Genomic DNA, 22,888 nt, shown 5'->3' on the forward strand with positions numbered 1-22,888 from the left:
GTCTTATTTCAGACTGAGGGGCATATTCATCTGCTGCATTTCCATTTATTTTTGATCAATTACACAGCTTAGTTCTTAATTGTGACATATATCATTAAATGATTCCTGCGTTTGGTGCCTAAATATGTAAACCTCCAGTGTTCTTGCAGCTGACAGATGAACAGGACTTGGACCTGTTGCACTTCCGAAGAAACTTGAGCAGATATAAAATAAAAGGAAAAATAGTGGATTGAAATGTGCAAAACCTTTTGATATTTGAGTTGGTTTTATCGAGCAAAAAAAATGTTTCCAGGGTATCCTGAAAAATGTATTGCAGTTTGGAACTGAACAAAAATTTTCCTTTAGGGTAGTATGTTTGCCATATAGGTAGCATGTTCTGAATTGTTAGCCTCTGTGAAAAGTCACTATTATTCCAGACTAGTTAACTAGTGATGTTATGTTGTCCTATCTCGCCTTCATTCTTACAATGATGAGTTCGGAGCCGATCCTCGGCTCCGACTCGGCCGAATACTTAGCTGAAGATCTCAAACTTGGCTTGTGGCAAGAAGGTATCCCACAATGCAGTGGTGCAATTCCCCAGATCTCGTTTGCCGCTTTACAAGGTTGGATGTGCTCATCTTGGCTGTGGCTAAGTTGTGAAACTTTTTTCTTATATTTCTTGTCAAAACTAAATATTTTTGCTGATATATAGTTCTATCACCAATAGATTGTATTCGCTGGCTTTTCTTTACTGTTTTTTTCCTCATTAGAGAGAGTTTTTTCCTCAGGCACGGCTTTTGCCTTTGCTTTATAGGCCTTGGTATCCCTGTAGTGGTAATTTGTTGTAGTTTTGTGTTTTCATAGCTCGTTTAAATTAGAGAGCTATATGCCCGTTTTAGTTAGAGGGCTTGTCCTGTTTAATTGTTTGTTTTTGAAAATCAGAGCCATTTAAGTTAGAGGTTCAAATTTTCTTTCCTAGCCTTTTTTACTTGTATTGTTGTTATAGCATTAGTCTTTAAATATTATTATGTTTGATATAGCCTCTAGGCTTCCTTTGTTTGTATCAGAATGTGTAAAGAACAGAAAGAAAGAGAACATAAGCCTTCGGGTTTCAAAAAATATCAGAAATGCTCGCAAAAGATGTCCATCACTGATGGACATATTGTTTGTGCCTATTGTCTTGGTGCTATCCATCTCCAGGAGGACTGCACCTTCTGTCATTCGTTTAGTGCCAGAGCTCTTCAGGAGAGAAGAAACAAGTTGATTCTTAAAGGGCTTTTAAAACCTTCCTTTAAAGAGGCCATTCATAGCTCTTCCTCTTCTTCATCTCCTTCTAAAAAAAGAAAATCACACAAAAGACCATCTCCATCTGCATCGGGTCATTTGGAGCTGCCAGTCAAACTACCAAAAATTTCTAAGGCCTCTACTTCCTCGGCTCCACAGTCTTAGGAGCCGTTGGAAGTTCTTATGGTTGACAGGCCTGGTTCTTCGGCTCCAAAGCCTTCTGAGCCGCAAGATACCTCTACTCTGAGCCGGTCCAGTGAAATTTCGCCGGTTTCTCTGACCTTGAGATCGCCTATCCTCCATAGGTGTCGATCTCCTTCATTATCTTCCAGGTCTACAAGAAGCTTATCTGATGAGGACGTGGAACAGGTGATGCGTAGACTCCTTAAGTCGCCAGCACTGACTAAGTTGTTCTCGGCTCCTACCCATTTGGTTTCAGAGCCTACTGTGCCCACTATTGTTCCTCCTCTGAGCCAAGCTAGTCCTTCGGGGCCGGAGTGCTCGGTGCCACCTTCTGTGGATTTGTCGGTTCCGGAACTCGCTTTGGTCTCCATAGAGCCAACTTTGCTCCGACTCTCTTGGTGCCGTCCGGTGAGTCTGGGAGCCAGGATTCCCTGGTCGGCCCCGAGGGGGATTCTCGGCACTGATCTTATTCGGTGTCAAGCTTACCCCTTGGAGTGTTTGCTCAGGTTAGCTCGGCACCTACATTGGCCTCAGGTCTGATCTTGTTGGCTCTGTTGCCTCCCTCTGTCTCCTCAGAGCTGGGGGGGGGGTCTTCGGAGCCAGCAGGATCTGCCTTTGAGCATTTCAGCACCACAGGGGGTTACCAGTACTCTTTCCCCCCAAGGCAATGGCTACTGTCTCAGCACCACCCATTCTTCAAGACAGCAGAGACCCAAAGTGTCAGGATCCCCCTTTGGGTGAACCCCTCTCATCTGAGGCCTCCCCAGAATATCCTTCAGAGGAGCCACCTCGGAAGACAACCTGGAAGAGGAAGCATGTTGACTCCCCAGATGAGTCCATTAGTTCAGACACTGACCTTGAAGAGTCTGAACCGTCCCCAAAGTCATCCTCTGATATCTCATTCGCAGATATTCTGGAGATCCTTAAGCAAAGAGGTGGCTGGCAGACCAGTACCCCTTCTGATGAGGAGTCAGTGTACCTAAAGGCTTTCGGGTCACAACCTTCAGCCTCCTGGGTGTCCCACCTTTTGATGAACTAATAGATCTGGTTAGTCGAAAGGCGTGGGAGACACCTGATGCTTTGGAACCGGTCCCTCGGAGGACAAACAAATTTTTGTCAGCTCCTCTGGGCAAAGAATTCCTAACAAAGGGAGTACCTGTAGATACTATGGTGGTGGCAGCAGCTACCAAAAAGGAACTTGCAGAGACTTCCTCATCTGTTCATCCTCTAATTAAAGATTTGAGAATGGTGGACAGATACGAGAAGCATATCTTTTCTTCAGCGACTTTTTTTTTGCAATCGCTGAATTACTTATCCCATTTTATGGGGCTAAAAAGAGATCTCCTGAAAGAGCTAGGAGATACTCTACAAGGTTCAGTAGCTGCGGGAGTGAATGAGAAGGTCTCCTCCCAGCTGTCCACCTTAAATTCCATTGTCAACTGCTCCATTAGGCTCATATCATACTCAGCATATGGAGCGAGCAGGGCAGCGGGTTCCAGAGTTTCCCTAAGGAGACACTCCTGGTTGCACTTGTGTAATTTTGCAGAGCCCTTTAAGTCTATCTTTACTAATGCCCCTTTTGATGGCTCCTCACTCTTTGGACCCAAAGTAAAAGACACTCTAACCTGATGCGAGCAGGAAGGAAAAACTCTCTCTGCCATTGGAGTACATTTTTTCCGTATCTTCAAGACCTTATCCCAAAGGTCAGAAGAGCAGAAAGATGTGGTACAAAAGATCCCAGAGATTTTTCCAAGAAGCATGGGGTGATACCTCCTCCAGGGGCAGAGGGGGAGGTAATAACAGTAGATGCCGCCCCAGAAGCAGAGGGGGTCCGCAAAACCAGGGTGACCGTGATTCCTTTCGCGGACGCCCTTATCAGCGCTCTTGAAAGGAGGCCCGACTGCTCTACTCTGGAGGCAGTCGGGGACGTTTATCAATGTACCCAGAAGTCAGGCAAAGTATCACAAATGACAGATGGGTACTAAACATAATATCCAGAGGATACGCCATCCCCTTTTGCTTACCTGTCCCAAAGATCAAAACACTCCCAGATGTTCCACCCAATCTAAGGGAACAAGCAACTATAGAGGTTCAAAAGTTGCTCCAAAAAAGAGTCATCCAAGAAGTCCCCACAGACCAAATAGGATTCGGATCTTACTCAAGATTCTTTTTACTGCCAAAAAGAACAGGGGACTGGAGGCCCATATTGGACCTAAGCAAGTTAAATGACTCTGTCAAAAAGTCAAAGTTCCGAATGGTGACACTGCAGTCTATACTTCCCTTTTTAGGGAAAGACAATTTGATGTGTTCGATAGACCTTCAAGATGCTTACTACCACAAAAAAGTGGACAGGACATCAAGAAGATACTTAAACTTCCGGCTGGGAGCCATTCATTATCAGTTCAGAGCTCTGCCCTTTGGTCTCACTACAGCCCCCAGAGTGTTCACCAAATGTATGGCAGTAGTCACGGCTCACCTGAGACGTCTAGGATTCCGCGTGTTTCCCTATCTAGATGACTGGCTCTTGTCTGCCACCACCAAGCATATACTCCTACAAGCCAAGCATCTAACCTTAGACATCTGCAATCATTTGGGCATTACAGTAAGTTTGCAAAAATCTGCCTTGTTGCCCTCTCAATGTATTACATTCATAGGTGCAGATCTAGAAACTTCACTGATGATAGCATGTCTTCCAGCAGAAAGAATCATAGCTCTCAGACATCAAATTCTTCACATCCTTCCCATGGACAATGTGAAAGCAAAAGTAATTCTATGCTTATTAGGAACAATGGCCTCCACGATTACACTAGTTCCTCTTGCCAGAATACACATGAGAATACTTCAATGGCTATTATTCTCCCAGTGGTCTCTTCAAGAGTTTCCAATGTCTCATCTGATCAGGATAACGGAATCTTGCAAGAACGACTTGAGATGGTGGATGCACTCCACTCATGTGACAATAGGCAGCCCCTATGTTCCACTTCAACCAATAGCTACAGTGACCACAGACGCTTCCCAGACAGGGTGGGGGAGCATTATCTGGGAAGAACAGTCCAAGATACATGGCAAGATCATGAGGCTCACTTGCATATGAATGTTTTAGAGACGAGAGCAGTGCTTCTTGCATTGCAAGCACTTCCAAGACTCTCTTCCTCTAGGGACTATTGCGATCCAATCAGACAATATGTCTGTGGTTTGCTACATAAACAAGCAAGGAGGAACCAGATCCTACCACCTGTGTCGAGAACCCCCAAGAGTATGGCAATGGGCAGTTTCTTCCCAGCGCTTTTTAATCGGAACGCACATTCCAGGGATGTCCAACATGATAGCGGACAAGCTAAGCAGAGCAATTCTAATGCCTCACGAGTGGTCTCTCAATCACAGTGTAGTGGAAATGATTTTCCAAATATGGGGACAGCCTTGCTGCGATCACTTTGCCACTCCCATGAATGCCAAGTGCAGCAACTACTTTACCCTAGTTCCCCTCCGGGGGAGACACCGAGAGACGCTCTGGCTCTCAATTGGCCCTCGGGAGTTCTATATGCCTTTCCACCTTTTCCTCGCATACCCAGAGTAATTCAGAAAGCTCAAAGCTCGGGAAGCAGGATAATTTTCATTGCCCCTTACTGGCCTCGTCAAATTTGGTTCCCCTTCCTGTGGCCCCACCTTCAGGAGAAGTCTTGGATCCTGGACCCAGTACCAGATCTGCTGACTCATATTTCGGGGGAGCTTCATCCTTCTTTCCACACCCTAAAATTGACAGCTTGGCTGCTCCACTTCCCAATTTAGTCAGGCTTCACAATTTCACTCCTACTGTAAAACATATTATGTTAAGTTGTCTATCTCGCCTTCGTTCCTGCTGGTCGGGATCGGAGCTGATCCTTGGCTCTGACTCGGCCATCTTCAATAGCTCAAGAGCTGTTTACTGGCTCGAGGCTACCCCTTATCCCATGATGCCTAGCTCTAGCTATCCAGATCTCATTTGCCGCTTCAGCTGCGAGGTGTGGTTCTTACTGGCTCAGGCTCGTATACGTTTCTTATTTAACTATTTCTAGTCAAATTAGTCTTTTTTCTGGGATTTTTTGTTGTTTAAAGCTGTAGTCTATAATGTGGTGTTAGTTTATTCTATTGGTAGCCCTTCCCTTAGAACTCATTTAAGTTAGAGAGTTCTCCCCCTCTTCCACCCCTTATCCCTTCTTGTAGGTTACAGTTAGTTTAGTCCTTTCTTTCTTTCTTTCTTTATTTCTTATTGTTAGGTAGCCGTTTAAGTTAGAGGCTTCCTAGTTAAAAAAAAAAAAAAAAAAAAAAAAAAAACATCTTTAGCTTTAGTTTACTGTGTGTTTTTTGCTTTTGTTAGTGGTGTTGTGGTATTCTGTTATCACCGTTCAGCCTTTTGGCCAAAAATTCAGTGTAGTGTCTTATGGTTATTTTATAGGTATGTCTAAAGAATCCAAAGTGTCTGGATTCAAGAAGTGTGACTCATGCTGTCAGAAAATGTCTCTGACAGATGGTCACACTTCTTGTGTCTATTGCTTAGGCGCAGTGCACCTGCAGGACTCTTGTTCCATTTGCCATGCATTCAGTCCAAGAGTTCTGCAGGAGCGCAAGAATAAACTTATTCTGAGGGGTCTTCTTAAGCCCCAGGATTAACCAGGCAAGGCTCAGCCTGTGAAATCCCCAAAACCGACCAAATCGTCGGCTCCAAGCTCTGAGCCGTCATTGGTTCAAACTTTACCGACTACTTCGGTTCCGGCTGGAACTGAGGAGACTATCTCCCCAAACCGACCAAATTGTCGGCTCCAAGCTTGGAGCTGTCATTGGTTCAAACTTTACCTGTCAGTGTACTCAGAGCCATCGCGGAGCCACAAGAGTTTGAGGTCCCCTTCATTAGAATGTATACATTCGGCTCCTCGGTCTCCACTGCTGCAAAGTGAGCGCAGTCACAGATCCTCCCACTCCTCTCGGTCCTCTAGGCTCTCGGATCACGACGTGGAGAGAGTGGTCACTATGTTACTGAAGTCGCAGGCACTTGCCAAGATGTTGTCCAGCCCTCCTCAACAGGTGTCGGCTCCATCCACTGCTATTGATATTCCTCCTCCGACTCCATTGAGCTCGGAGCCGGAGTTCGTTGGGGTTCGAGTCGAGGAACCGTTGGTTCCGATAACTATCCCTCCTTCGGTTCTGTCAGCTACGATTCCCTCGATGGTACCGTCCGTCAAGGGATCTGGGTGCAGAGGCTCCCTCATCGGCTCTGAGGGAGCGAGTGGCATCGGACCCTTGTCTGACCCCGTTCTCCCTCTGAGCTTTGGCGCAGGTGAGCTCGGCTCCTACATTGGCCTCGGACCCATCTCCCTCAGTGCGGAGAAGGATTCCGATTTCCTCGGAATCGGAGCCTTCTCTGTATCGGGGCAGGGACGCCTTCAATGTCATGAGGAGTGTTCTGGCCACTGAGTCAGCTCCACATTCGACCACATTTGCTCCGTCCCCTGTAGTGCCTGCGTTAACCTCTGCTCCTCCTCCAGACCCCAAGCGTGGGGAACTGGCACTCCAGGGTACCCCATTGGGTGCTTCCTGTTCTTCCGAGGCCTCCCCTGATCATTCAGAGGAACTCCCTCAGAAGAAGAAGTGCAAGAGGAAGCACATTAACTCCCTTGAGTCTGTCACTTCTGATGCAGACTTAGATAAATCAGAAGGGTCCCCGAGATCCCCCTCTGAAGATGTCTCCTTCTCGGACATCCTAGAAATGCTTAAGCAGAGGGGGAACTGGACTCCCCTAGCCCCTACCGAGGATGAGTCTGTATTCCCGGATGCCTTCGGTTCCTGACCTTCCACCTCCTGGGTTTCTCCGCCTTTCGATCCACTCATGTCAGTGGTGGCTCAAAAGGCTTGGTCAGCTCCAGATACAGTGGAACCAACCCCGAGGAGACCCGGCAAGTTTATCACTGCACCCACTGATAAACAGTTCCTTACTAAAGGTGTTCCTGTGGATGCCATGGTGGTAGCAGCAGCCACTAAGAAAGAGTTAGCGGAAACTTCTGCATCTGTCCATCCTCCTAACAAGGAGTCCAGGACTATGGATAGATATGGGAAGCGAATGTTTGCTTCAGCGACCTTTTCTATGAGGTCACTGAATTACTTATGCCATTTTACCCGGCTTCAGAGGGATCTCCTTAAAGAGCTCGGAGATACCCTCCAGGATCCATCAGCTGAAGGGGCTCAAGCTAAAGTGGCTTCTCAGCTGGCGACCCTTAATTCTGTAGTCAACTCCTCCATGAGGCTCATTTCCTATGCAGCTGATGGTGCGAGTAGAGCCGCAGGTACAGGCATGGCCCTTGAGAGACACGCATAGATGCAGCTGTGTAATTTTGCGGAACACTTTAGAGCGTCATTCACCAACACCCCTGTTGATGGTTCCTTTCTCTTTGGACCACAGGTTAAAGACACACTCACTAGGTGTGAAGAAGAAGGCAAGACTCTCTCTGCAGTGGAAGCCCGTTTTTCCACTCCTTCCAGACCATACCCCAAGGGTCAGAAGAGTGGTAAAATGTGGTTTCGAAAATCCCAGGGAGCCTCGCCTGACATACGTAATGATTTTTCCTCCAGGGGCAGAGGAGGAAACAACAACAACAGACGCTGCCCTCGTGGCAGAGGGGGTCCACAGAACCAGGGCAGCAGAGAAGCCTTCTCTGAGAAGCCCTTCCAGCATCCCTGAAGGGTTGCCCAGCTGCCCGCCTCTGGAGGCAGTCGGGGGAAGACTTTCACTGTACCCAAAAGCCTGACAAAATATAACGCAAGACAAATGGGTACAGTCAGTCATATCCGGAGGTTACAAAATTCCCTTCTCTCAACCCCCCTTACCGTCAAGCAAATCCCTTCCAGATGTTCCACCCAATCTGAGGGACCAAGCAGTCGTAGAAGTTTCAAGACTGCTAGAAAAAAGAGTCATCCAGGAAGTCCCAGCAGACCAACACGGATCCGGAACTTACTCAAGGTTCTTTTTGGTACCAAAAAAAACATGGGACTGGAGACCGATTCTGGATCTCAGCAGACTAAAGAAGTCTTTTCAAAGAACAAAGTTTCAGATGGTCACGTTACAGTCCATTCTACCCTTTCTGGGTCAGGACAATTGGATGTGCTCCATAGATCTTCAGGATGCATACTACCACATCAAAATGGACAAGCGCTCCAGGAGATTCCTTCGCATCCGGCTGGGAGCCAGTCATTACCAGTTCAGAGCTTTTGGTCTCACCACAGCCCCCAGGGTGTTCACCAAATGTATGGCAGTGGTCACGGCTCACTTGAGACATTGAGGATTCCAGGTGTTTCCATATCTAGACGACTGGCTCCTTACTGCTACTACCAGGCATCACCTTCTACAAGCCAGGGACTACACAATCACATTTTGTTCCCAGCTAGGCATTACAATAAACTTCGAAAAATCTGCCTTGTTGCCCTGTCAATCTATTACCTATATAGGAGCAGACCTAGACACAAGGAGTATGTCCGCGAGGCTACCGCCAGACAGAGTGACCACAATTCGACAGCAAGTACACATTCTAATGCAGTGCAAAAGGGTCCAAGTCAGGTTGGTTCTTCAAATCTGGGTTCCATGGCAGCGGCAATTATTTTAGTCCCTCTGGCCTGCTTTTACATGAGAATTCTTCAGTGGCTTCTGTTCACACAGTGGTCTTTTCAACAGTTGCCCATGTATCACATGATCATGATTACAGATACATGCAAAAGGCACCTTTCCTGGTGGATGGTCCTCCCTCTAGTCTCTCAGGGCAGACCATTCATTCAGCCCCCTCTGGTTGCCACAGTGACCACAGATGCCTCCCTGATAGGGTGGGGGGGGGCATTATCAGGGCAGGACAGTCCAAGGCACTTGGCAGCCTCAAGAGTAGCATCTGCATATAAACGTCCTAGAAATGAGAGCCGTGCTCCTAGTGTTGCAAGCTCTTCAGGAATCTCTCCCTTCTGGGACCATTGCAGTTCAAACGGACAACATGTCAGTGGTTTGGTACATCAACAAACAGGGCGGAACCAGGTCCTACCCCCTATGTTGAGAAGCACTCAGACTCTGGCAGTGGGCTATCTCCTCCCAACGATTTGTGATTGCGACGCACATCCCTGGCAGGTCCAATGTCATAGCAGACAGGCTCAGCAGAGCTATTCTCATGCCTCACGAGTGGTCTCTGAATCAGAAAGTTGCGATTCTTATCTTTTGCAAATGGGGACAGCCTTGCTGCAACCTTTTTGCTACCCCCTTCAACAGCAAATGCAGCAACTACTTCTCCCTTCTTCCGCTTCCAGGTCACACACCCAGAGACGCTCTAGTCCACGTTTGGCCTCAGGGACTTCTTTATGCCTTCCCTCCATTTCCCCTGATACCGCAACTCATACAGAAAGCAATATCGTTGGGTTGCAAAATGATCCTCATTGCCCCCTACTGGCCTCGACAGATATGGTTTCCGTTCCTGCACCATTATCTTCTCGATCAGCCCTGGACTCTGGATCCGATTCCAGACTTGCTGATTCATCAATCAGGTGGGCTGCATCAATCCCTCCAAACACTCCAGCTTACAGCTTGGTTGCTCCACTTCCAGCCGTAGCCAGGCTTCCCAACATTTCCCTGGCCATACGTGAAATTATTGTCTCGTCGCACAAGTCCACCACTAGAAAGACTTATGCTAGCAAATGGAAATGTTTTTCTTGTTGGGCAGAGGCTAGGAACATAGATCCCTTTTCAGCCCCAGTCCACGAAATCCTGGAGTTCCTAGCAGAACTTTTTCATTCTGGGTCCGCTTCTGCTACAATCAGGGTTCAATTAGCGGCCATTTCAAACTTTCATGTTGGTTTCTCTAATGCAAACATTATGTCTCATAAGCTATGTAAAGCTTTCCTAAGAGGGACTACTCTCCTTAGACCCCCAGTGAGAGATCCCCCTCCTCCTTGGGACCTAAATTTGGTACTAACCTTCTTAATTTTGCCCCCTTTTGAGCCTGCAGTGTCCTGCTCAATTAAGTTTCTATCTTGGAAAACTCTTTCTGGTAGCTATTACTTCAGCCAGATGCGTCTCTGAACTTTAGGCACTATGTGTCCGTCCTCCTTACTTAGTTTTTCATAAAGACAGGGTAGCTCTGAGGACTAATCCTTCTTTCCTTCCGAAAGTCTGCTCAGAAAATAATTTAAACCGATCTATAGACCTTCCCGTGTTCTTTCCCAACCACACCAACAAGGCAGAATACAATTTACATCAATTAGATGTTCATAGACAACTGCGTTTTTGCCTGCATAGGACGAAGGACATAAGGAAATTGGACCAGCTATTCCTTTCCTATGCTCCGGGCAAACAAGGTCGTCCAGTCTCCAAAGTGACCTTATCCAGGTAGTTGTCTCACATTATTACTTTCATTTATCAATTGAGAAACAAAGAGTTGCCTGTCAAACCAAAAGGTCATTCCACTAAGGCTTTGGCCACCTCTGTAGACTATCAGTCTAGATTACCCATGGATTCTATCTGTGCAGCCACTATGTGGGCAAATACTCATACCTTTATTTCTCATTACAAGCTAGATATGGTCTCCAGGAGCAGAGCTGATTTTGGTTCCACTGTTCTGAAGAGTCTGTTCCAATGAGCCATCCAGGATTGTAGGTGCTAGGGATGCTGTCCCAACCAGCAAGAACGAAGGCGAGATAGACAACTTAACATGAAGAAGTTATGTACCTACCATAACGTTCCATGTTAGTTGTCTTCATCTCGCCTTCTTTCTTGTGTCCCACCCTCCATCCCCCTGTCCTATTGGATCGAGAGGAGTTTTGGTTTCACTGGCTGAGTGTTCTCTGGTTTGTTTCCTCTACTGACTTAGAGAGTATGACAGGTATGCTCAACCTGTTTGTTTGGACAGGTTGATTCTCTGGCTATGTCTGGGGTTAGCTATTACAAACGAGATCTGGGTAGCTAGTGCTAGGCATCATGGGATAAGAGGTAGCCTTGAGCCAGTAAACAGCTCTCAAGCTATTGAAGATGGCCGAGTCAGAGCCAAGGATCGGCTCCGATCCCGACCAGCAAGAAAGAAGGCGAGATGAAGACGTCCTCCCATAAAGCTTCTACAAGAAAGCTTTGTTCTAGCAAATGGAAGAGGTTTTCTCTGTAGGCTCAAGATAACAACATTGATCCATTCTCTGCACCTATTCACTCCATTTTTGGAATTTCTAGTGGAACTGTTCCAACAAGGCTCAGCCACAGCTACCATCAAAGTTCGACTTACTGCAATTTCAAATTTTAATATTGGCGATACTTCTTCACACAGGTTGTACAGAGCCTTCTTAAAAGGTGCTTTCTTACTAAGACCTCCCTTTAAGGAACCCCTTTCTCCCTGGGATCTAAATTTTTTTTGTCCCATCTCACTTTACCCCGACCCCCCCTTTGAGCCTTCTTCTTCAGTTCCTTTCATGGAAGACCTTATTTCTAGTGGCTATAACTTCCACTAGAAGGGTATCAGAACTGCAAGCTCTTTCTGTTAAACCACCATATTTGATTTTTCATAAGGATAGGGTATCCTTACACTTTAATCCTTCCTTTTTACCAAAAGTTGCTTCTCCAAACAATATAAATCAATCCATAGAACTCCCTGTATTTTTTTCCTCAACTTAGCAATAAGGCAGAGTACAAATTACACCAACTGGATGTGCACAGACAACTCAGATTCTATTTACATAGAACCAAAGACTTCAGAAAATCTGACCAATTATTTGTATCCTTTTCTGATGCAAAAAAAGGATCATCAGTTTCAAAAACCACTCTTTAATTGGCTTTCAAATTGTATTTCCTTTATCTACAAATCTAATAACAAGGATCTACTTTTCAAAGTAAAGTCTCATTCCACTAGAGCATTGGCTATGTTATCTGCAGTCCAAGCCAGAAATCCTATAGATAATATTTGTGCAGCAGCTACGTGGTCTACTCCACATACTTTTATTACTCATTACAAAGTGGATTTGGCCTCCAGGGACAGGGCATTCTTTGGTTCCATGGTGCTGAAAGGTATACTCTCGTGAACCACCCAGGGACGCTGTCCCATCATTGTAAGAATGAAGGTGAGATAGGACAACATAACATAAAGAAGTTATGTACTCACCATAATGCTCATAGGTTCATAGGTTGGTACTAGGCTATCGGCCCTAGGGCCTATACAAGCCTAGCCATAACAATTCTCTGGCTATTTCTTCCCACACTATTTACTTCCCCTGGTCCCCTGTTTAGTAGGGTGACTAACGTGATCCCCGGGGTGAATTTCCTTTCTCCCATCCAGTCGTCAAGGTTCCTTTTGAAGAGGGCCAAGGAGGCGCTCTGCTTGACATGTATGGGCAGTCTATTCCAGAGTCTGGGGAGTCTCTGGGTCAGGAAATTATACCTTCAGCATGTTTTGTTTATTGTGATGACAAGGTTTAGATCCCTGGAGCATGTGGCTCTGAGGGATTGGGATTTCTTAAGTGTAGCATGTCCAACAGCTCTGGGTTTGACATGGCCTTGTATGTTAAGCAGAGATCGCCTCCGAGTAGATGATATGCAACAGAGTATAGCTGGAGTTTTTTAAGGCGGTCAGCATAGGGCATCTGCTTTAGGCCTATGATTCTTTTAGTGAGGTATTTCTGCGGCCTTTCCAGTTGTTGCAGATGTCTTGAGAGGTACATACCAAATGGGGCACTGCATTCTATAATGGGTCTAATGAGGGATGAGTACAGTGGGACAATGACCTTTTTTCTGGATGAAAAGCCCTTAGTGCCACATAGAAGGATTTTCTGACTGTTGTGGCGATGTGGTTATTGAAGGTGACACCACTTTCCACCTGTGTCCCTAAGTCTCATCACACTTTCGGTGTTTAGTGTACTGCCATCTATGTGGTAATTCACTGTTACATGTTTTTTTCCCAAAGGGGATAACTATACATTTCTTGGCATTGAGCTTGAGACCATGGCTCTGGCACCAAGCATCTGTTTCTGTAAGGCTCTTTTGTAGAGTATCCACATCATTTTGGGATTCAGTAATGGCTCCCAGTTTGCAGTCATCTGCGAACTTTGTTAGCCAGAGTCCCTTAGTGTTGGCCTGTACTTCATAGAAGTAGATACCAAACAAGAGCGGTTCCAGGACTGAACCCTGAGGTACTCCACATGTCACTTGTCTGGAGCTGGATTTGGAGTCAGCTACTTTTACAGTGTGGGTTCTGTCAGTTAGCCAGTTGGCAACCCATCGAGTGACGTAGGGATTGATGCCCAGCTTAGTAAGTTTATCTATGATTCCAGAGTGGGGGGTGGTGTCAAAGGCCATAGCGAGGTCCATATAGGCTGTGTGGACTGCCCTTACCCTCATCCACGGCTCTGAAGACTGATTCAAAGAAGTCAATCAGGTTTACGAGACAAGATCGGCCCTTCACGAACCCAAACTGGGTGGGGTCCAGTGTTTGAAGGTTGCCAATATCTTTGTTTATAAGTTCCATGATAATACGTTCCATGGCCTTGCAGATCAGGCTTGTCAGACTGATGGGGTGGTAGTTCTCGGGATCCAAGGTGGATCCCCCCTTGTGGAGTGGGATAACTGTAGCTGTGCGCCACTCAGTGGGCATGAAGCCTGAGGTGAGGGTATGATTAAACATGACACTTAGGTGAGGTGCCAGTTCATTTTGTAGTTCATGTAGTACACAGCCCTGGATGTCATCTGGTCCCATGGATGCTGTATTCTTATCTTTGGGGAGTGCGTTTTTTACCTGTGTGGCCATTATTACCGGAATTTGGCAATCTTCCGGTATTGAGATGGGCCATTTAGGGGGTGAGAGGGGGTGAAGTTGGCACTGAATCGATCTGCCAGGATATTGGCAATATCCTTGGGATCAGTATATTTAATGCCATTCTGTTGTAGCTCAGAGCAGATCTGAGTATTGCCATTTAGATTCTGGACATAGTTATAGAATGCCTTGTGGTTGTCTTTGGAAGCTTTGGCAATTTTATTTTTGTAACTAGCTTTGGAGGATTTTACGAGGGATCTCAGCTTCTTACTGAGGCTGGTAAGGGAATTTTTTGCATCTTGGGATTTTCCTCTTTTCTGCAACAGTTTTTTCCTTTTGTTGTAAAGTTTGTTTATGGCAGGGGACCACCAGATTGGCTTCCTTTTTTTTGGAGGAGAGCATCTTGGTTCTATTTGGGATGGCACGATTCATGCATGAGTGGATGTGCTCGTACAGTGCCTTAGTGTAGGACTCAGCAGTCAAACTTTCAGTTCCCGTCTGCATGAGTATCATGAAGTTTGTCACTTCTGACTTGAGTAGCATGAAGTTGCCTTTGGAGAAGTTTTTTATGGAGTTTTCCTTACTGGGTAGTAGGGGTGGGATGTGGATGTTAAGGGTGATTAGCTTATGGTCTGACCTGACCAACAAGGGAGTGACCATAGGTGTGTAGCATCAATTTTCCATGTTGGTAATTACCAGGTCTAGGATATTGGACCCCCTGGTGGTACTATGAGTTAGCTGATCCAGGGCGTTGGAATTTATGAATTCCAAGAACCGTTGGGCAAAGGTGTTGGTACACGAATAGATTTCCCAGTTAATGGCAGGGTAGTTGAAATCACCCAATATTAGGGTGTTTGGTTGTATCTTAATATTTTCCAGTATGTTCAGAAAGGTGTAGTAAGAATCCTGGGGCATGGAGGGGTATCTGTAGCAAGCTACAATTTGGATTGCAGTCTTACCTAGTGTTAGTTGCACCTGGAGAATTTCAGACGCATTGTGTTGGGCAGCTAGCCTGGTGGTGTGAATATCCTTGGTGAATATGGCCACTCCTCTACCTTTAGTGTTTTGATCCTGGTTTGGTAGGTGAAAAGTGTGGTAAGAGTTGTAGCCTGGTATTGCAGGGGTGCTCTCTGGAGTCTTGAACCAGGTCTCAGTTACTGCACAGATATTGATGTTCTCCATTTTTAGGAGTGCCTTGAGAGTGTACATTTTGAAGCTTAGACTTCTAGCATTGAGTAGCATTACCTTCAGATGTTGCATGCTTGTACCTGTTACGGTGGTGGTTTTGTTCTTTGAACTTTGCCTAAAAAAGGCACTATAGGGGTGGCAAGAGCCTTAGCCAGTAACCTGAATCCCAGGGGCGACAGGTGCAGACCATCTCTGGCAAAGCATCATGGTCTGTCCATCATGTTGTCCCAGACAGACAGATACTGGATCATCTTTGAATGACACCAGAAGCTTGGCCAATTGTTGAAGTCAATCATTTTGTCTTTATATTGTGGTATCATTCTGGGCGAAGGCAGGATGCTACTCAGGGCTAGGGTCATACCTGCCTGGGCCACGTGATCCAAGAGCTCTTCCATGTCTCTTTTCATGTAGTCCAAGGAGGTACGTCTCAAGTCATTCATTCCAACATGGACAATAACAGAGTCATATTTGTACTTGTTGCGGAGTGACTCGAATGCATGGGTTATGTGGTGGATCCTGGCACCTGACAAGCAGCTGACTATAATTTTTTCCTTGTTCAGCCTGGTGTTCCATGTTTGTTGTCCATCTCACCGTTCATTCTTATGAACTCTCTCCCCTTTCCCCTGCCAAAGACTTCTTGTGGACCTGGTAGATTTGCACTACCTCAGGGGCTCTTTGTCTCAGCTTGTTTCTCCTTCCAGTATTTTTTGGTATGGACTTGCAACTTGTTTATATGTATATGCGTGTAGATATGTATATAGTGTACATATTGTTCAGTATTAGCAGCAAACAAGATCTGGGGAATTGCTCCACTGCATTGTGGGATACCTTCTTGCCATGAGCCAAGTTTGAGATCCTCAGCAAAGTATTTGGCCGAGTCGGAGCAGAGGATTGGCTCCGAACCCGTCATTGTAAGAATGAATGGCGAGATGGACAACAAACATGGAACGTTATGGTGAGTACATAAATTCTTTTTTGCAACACTCAAAGCTTCTAAATTTCTATGCATAGCTACATTTATGCATAGAGTCTTGCTGTTGCTAATTGTACAGCTTCAAGTAACTTCTTTGCAGTAGACTTGCAAGTTGCAGGAGGAGACTATCAGCCAGAATAAACATAAGGTACTTACTGAATCTAAAAGGAAGTGGAGCTGCACAAGTATTCAGGGGAGTTTGCAATTTATTTGATTAGTAGAGTCATTGCACTGCATCCATATATGGTCTGCTGATCTAAGTGCTTAAATCTGATATGCAGTTAATCATTTAAATATAAATGTCACATTTCTCTTCATTTCTAGGTGCTTCAGACTTGAGCCCATTTTCTGATCCTCGACAGTTCCCAAGTCTTTCTTCCCTTACTGACAGCCGCTTTTCTAATCCCAGGATGCACTATCCTGCATCATTTACCTACACCCCAACACCGGTAACGTCAGGGATGTCACTGGGTATGTCAGCAACTACACATTATCACACGTACCTACCACCACCATACCCTGGCTCTTCTCAGAATCAAAGTGGACCATTTCAGACAAGCAGCACCCCGTATCTGTACTATGGCACCTCATCAGGATCATACCAGTTTTCCATGGTACCAGGTGGTGATCGGTCTCCTTCCAGGATGCTTCCACCGTGCACTAGTGCATCAACTGGAAATACACTAATAAATCCCAGCTTGCCTACCCAGAGTGATGGAGTAGATGCAGATGGAAGTCACAGCAGCTCACCAACAGTGCTAACTTCAAGTGGCAGGATGGATGAGTCGGTTTGGAGGCCCTATTGAACTTATTTTCTGTGTCATCAAGTCAGGAGTTTAAAAAGGTCAACTAACACAAACACATAAGTGCCTCTATTTGTTTCACACTGGTACAATGGTACCTTATGAACAATGAAGTTGTTTGCCTTTTGTTTGGTACAAGACTGGACATTTGTTGCATTTGCAACCCTGTTAAATTTTAAATTATATGGTTTTTAAGCACAAATATTTGATGAACAGTTTGCCTTATTAGAGGATTCCTTCTGTGCCCTTCAATGATGTTGCCTTTTTATTATAATGTAATTTAAAGAGGAGAAATGAACTCTCGTTTTAAAGAGATGTGACAACAGCATTACTTTCAGTGGATTGATTGCCGTTTGTTTGAACTACAGTTATTCTGACAATGAACTTTGAATCCTAACTATGCATAGTATCACATATATTACTTGTCTTTGTGACCAGACTTTTGGAAAAGTGAATTGTTTAAACCAAGTCTTCCTCCGTCAAACATTTTTAAGTCTTAAATGTCTGATTCTTATGCTCTCTGTTCTACAGACTTGTTTTATCCTACTGGATTTTACATGGTAGCCATTTTTGTATTTTGATTAACATGAAACATTAAGTTTTCTACCTTATTTGCTTTTTACTAAAGTAATGCACAAAACCAAAATGCTCATCCAAAAATTAGAATGGTGAAATTTATTTAAATCCATAATTTTAAAAGTATTTATTGGGTATAAATGTTAAAACTAAATTATACGTATGTCTTTCCATATATAAAACATATTTATTATTTAATGATAGTTTTCAATCCCTAATATCTTTTCACAAATACAGAGCATAATGTAGCTTTGTTCCCAGTATGCTGACTTCTTGATAGCATTAAAGGAGGAATTTACAACCTCTTCCCATCAAGAGTGCTGCTGTTCTAACAACACTCTTGTCACCAGGCACATGTGCATTTCATCACTATACTTAATTATCTGTCTTGGAATGCAATATTTTCTGCATAGCTCGTAACAATTTCTAGCTTTCAGGTGTATTTTTAGAAGGCACTGTCAGTAAAGCATGTATGTTTTCCAGATATTGTCTTGGGCAGATTTGCCAAGTGCTTTAAGATCAGGTGTACTATAAAGGGCTTATATTTTAGTAGTTATGTTTACATTTAATTGGAGTAAAAATTTTGGTTGTCAGGATCATTTTGTTAATTTTTTCACATTAACATATTTTTATAGTGGCCCTATATCATTGCTAAATACCAGCCATTCAAATTTCACTTGAAAGTGAAAACTTGTAGTGTGCAGCAGAATTTGGTAGACACTCCACACACCCCATTGCAGGAAAAGGGCTTTGCTGTTTCGCTGTCTTAGTTAATACAGTTAATTCCAGAGTTGCTGCACCTAGAAAAAAATGATAATTTCCCTTGCTGAAACCTCATTTGTACAATCTGCACTTTTCCACTCAGCAGTGGTTTCAGCAATGTTCATTGCTACCAGTGTATATATATATATATATATACCACTGCTTTATAATGTTTCTGTTTGTCACTTTCAGAGGTAGGGAGGTATGTATATTCAGAAATGCTTATTTCTAAGTACTGCAAGGTGGTGTTTTTTATTTTCACCTATTTTCCTGAACTTTACCTAAAGTGGCTAGTTATGCATCTCAAATGCATATTTTTGCACTAAAGTGAAGAGAATCCCAGATTTAATGCACTGAAGTGCAAGACATGCATCTCAGATGCAGACCTAGGTGTGAAACTAGTTGAAAATAAAAGTACTTGGTGCTGGATTCTGAATACCACCCATAATGATGAACTACATTTGTCTGTGAAGATTTGTTTCTTGATGTGATAATCTGGTATAGAAAGTACTCTCGCAATTTAACTGTAACTAACAGCACATACTGGTGCCAAATTCAAGGTGAAGGCAAGTTTTATGGACTTCATATGTGAAACAGCTAAAAACAGTTGCATTTAACTGCTTTAATTCAAGACATTGACTAGACAGTATACTGCAGTAGAAGATCATCTTTCACCTTGGAAAGTCGTTTCCAACCATAATAGGATGATTCTACATTTTTAAAAATTAGCATCTGAGGAACTTTACAGTATAGTTTTAAGATTGTTGAAGTTAACAATGAAGTCCTCAAATATCAGTTCTATGACAGCTACAATTCACTGCCCTGAAAGAGTATACAAGTAAGGAACAGTAAATTTATCATAGTATTTTTAAGATTTCTTTCCATGTTTTTTTAATCTTACTGCTATTTGTCTTTTATGAGATTGGTAAGTGTAGCTTTAAAATGTCTAAGGCTGTATTAAATTAGACAAGTAAGTAAGCAAACAGTTCTGCAGACAAAAGAGCAGATTTTTTTATGCATTTGAACTATATTTAAAATACTTCACTTAAGATCAGTTTACCAAGTTAGAAAATTATTAAGGTGCAGTGGTGGACCTTGTTAATGGATATGCCCCAGGGAAAGAAGTCATCAAAATGATAGCGAGAAATAGTTACTGATGTGTTGTCAGAAACCCAAATCCATGTTCAAAGTAGCAGTGTTTAAAATGAGCAGAAACTTCTGTGTCTGGACTGGATAGGGGAGTAGGACAGTGTAATTAGTCACTTTTAACTCCTGCAGTTTGAAAATGTATGAAGAAGCACTTTTGCCTTGCACTGTAATTTCATATTGCTCTGTAGCACTTAAACATATCCCCTATAATGGTCTAAAAGAAACTTGCACTGCCATTGTTGTATCACTAGAGATGCTGTGACAGTGGTATCCTTTTTCATATGCATCCCCTCCTTGATTGTGGTACTCTTCCAGCAGTGAATGAGAACATCTGTTTTTTTTTTTTATATTGTGCCTTTTCTGCAGAACAGGCAATATACCTGTTTTGTGATATGCCATTTTATTTTCCTACCACCTGTCTTGCAAGGAGGTTGATTCTCCATGTCTTAATGCAGTCTTATTTAGCAGGTAAGCAAAGACTTTCCCTGCTGGGAGATAGTTATACGAAGAGATGCACATTTCTTTCAAGTTGTTCCCTTGCTCTGTGTGAATACTGTAGTCTTCATTTTCCATCTTGCAAGAGTCAGCCTCCACTTCCGTACATGCCCTTCTGCCCAAAATAATTGGAGATGTTTCCTCTTTTATCTGCAGCCTCACTGTGAATGTAGTGAGGACAATCCCCATTGTAGAATGGTGAATGAACTTAAGCAACTAAGAAGATCCAGTATTCCAGGAAAAAAGCTGTAATATATTTTTAAGCTTTGCCTTTCTTTTTCAGGTAAGCAGGAAAATGCATGTACTTGTTGTCCCACAGCAGGTGAAAGGGCCTTCTGTTTTGCACTATAGCCCCTTGTTAAGTTCATAGATTAGTACTAGGCTAGCTGCTCTTGCGAGTCATTGTAAGCCTAGCTAATTATCCCTTGTGAGACTCAAACCCTGCACCTTGCGTTTGTAAGGCAAACCACCTTAACCATTAGGCCACTGGTGATTTATTATTGCTGTAGCCAACTTCTGTGCTAGTTACTTCCTTCGCAGGCAGTGGGATATACCATTCTCAGTGCTCTGTTCCCTGGGGGCAAGTAGACACTCCTTGAGTTACACATTTTCAGTGGGACCTCCTTTCTTACCGAGACAAGCAGAGGTACATTGTGACTTTCTCTCCAATTGTTAACAGTCTTTGTTATTTGCCACTAAATGTGTTGGTACCTGTCTGATCTTTAAGTCACATAGGTGTTTAAGGGAACTTTTTCATGGTTTCAGAGGCTTACTTTAGCAGGTTAGTACTAGAAAGTACTATTTATTGGTGAATTTCACCATGCTTATACATTTATATTTTGAACTTACAACCTCATATTTCATCAATCCTTACCCCCCCTTTTTTATGTTAAATATACACATATCTCCCCCACAATTAAAACATATTGTTTCCATCTATTGTCCTTTGTAACTTTAACCTGAGCAGCAGCCTTTTCCTACCATTTGAGGAGTAATTCTGTCTGTAAGCATGCTGTTTACAGAAAAATGTATGTTAGCAGAATTTTAGCCATAGGCATCTTCAGTTTCTGCTAAATGCTTAGAACAAAATGCAGTCTGAATCGACTGATCTGACTACATCATTGATCATGGCATATAGAATATGCCCTGAGTTGTAACCCACAACAGTTACATAGGATGCAGACAAGTCCCTTCATAAGCCCCACTGTGGAATGACTTGTCATGATTCTATGCTGGAGACATGCAGAAAAATGTTTATTTGATGGTGTGTGTGTGTGTGTGTGTGTGTGTGTGTGTGTGTGTGTGTGTGTGTGTGTGTGTGTGTGTGTGTGTGTGTGTGTGATTAACAAATGCACTTCTTTACATGATATGTGTTTAGTTACTCTTACCCAGTAAGTTTTTTTTTCTTTTTTTTTTCTCTACCTTTAATTGCTGACAGTCAGCCCTCCTGTACCCTGGTTAGCCTATTCACTCTACATGGGCAAGTATGTACCAGAGGAGGTGTTAAACAGGTAGTCATCAGAGGTTTAGTTTTGCAAGAACTTAATTCCACCCTGTAGGTTGGGGGAAGGATGTGAAACACACATCTCCATGGAAGCGACTGTTTCTTCCAAGTTGGAATATACATACTTCCATACACCCACACGGAAGGCTAACAATTGGTGATGGCTTGGTAAACTGAATGCTCATTTGCAGTTTGCATCTGCATCTGCCTCACCTGCTTGGATGATCATGACATTCTGTGAGTTACTCTACACCCCCCCAGCAGAGGCATACCTATCCTTCTCACTCCAGCTTGGTTGTGCCCAATGGTTTATGCCCCAGTGCAAAGAAAGCTGGCATTATTTTACCCAGCAAGTGGTAACATTTTCAACTTTCCTCTGCTTTAGAAAAAGTAGCTTTATGTTTAACAGAAGATACTTTTTGGTAATGTGTCAGCAGTGGTGAGAAAGTAATAGTGTTTAAAGATGTTGACCATTATAAATATTTGAGGCTCAGTGGCCATCAGTTATTTTTACTTTGCAACTTGAGTTTACTTTTATAAATATACTGATTTACTAAAGTCATTAAAACATATATTGAATGCTCATGTTTCTTAAACAAATGGGTTTTACGTCACAGTGTATATATAGCATTGGCAAGTAGACCATGCATTCTTTTAAGTTCTCTGGCATACCTACAGATTTTAGGAGTTTTTTTTTATTTTTTTTTGGAAATATTTCTTAACTAAATGTTTTTAACCCCAGTGCATGTTGACCATTAAGCTTCCCAAGTTGCACTTGAGCCCAATTTTTAGGGCCATTTGGGGAGCTGCCATTGTGGCAACCATGAGTGATGCTTGTATCATCATCAGCATCCTAATAATGAGGCTTAAACCACTCCACTGGCTGGAGAGGATGCACGACCCATGTCCCTGCAAGTGCCACTTTGCCTTCCCCTATGCAGGTGCATGCTGTCATACATCTGCTTGATGAAGGCTACAACCAGTCAAAATCTTGGTGAACTACACTCACACCTCTAGGTCAGCAGCTAGTTTCCTTCTTCCAAAGGATTGCTTCAACTGTGATTGCCCCCCCCTTTCAAGGATGGATATGCCCACCATCCCTACCTGCACTGTCACTCACCCAAGGAACTAGTCAAACTCTGGCTGCCTGGGCTTTAGACAGTGCTTTATTATCCCTTTATGCCTCTGAACTGTATGGAAAATAAAT

The 22,888-nt window shown here is 43.8% G+C and overlaps 1 protein-coding gene across 2 annotated transcripts in view; it reads left to right on the forward strand.

Annotated features, from left to right (window-relative positions):
• Positions 1-18,773, forward strand: part of RUNX2 (RUNX family transcription factor 2) — a 433,997-nt gene extending 415,224 nt beyond the window's left edge. For both annotated transcript variants that reach the window (XM_044062655.1, XM_044062654.1), the window contains one exon: positions 16,717-18,773. In XM_044062655.1, coding sequence (XP_043918590.1) covers positions 16,717-17,198 — 482 coding nt within the window. In that variant the 3' untranslated portion in view covers positions 17,199-18,773. The remainder of the gene's footprint in view (positions 1-16,716) is intronic.
• The last annotated feature ends 4,115 nt before the right edge of the window (positions 18,774-22,888 follow it).

This window comes from Protopterus annectens, chromosome 2.part1, assembly GCF_019279795.1.
Source record: "Protopterus annectens isolate FY-2018-M chromosome 2.part1, PAN1.0, whole genome shotgun sequence".
NCBI classification, from domain to species: domain Eukaryota; kingdom Metazoa; phylum Chordata; order Ceratodontiformes; family Protopteridae; genus Protopterus; species Protopterus annectens.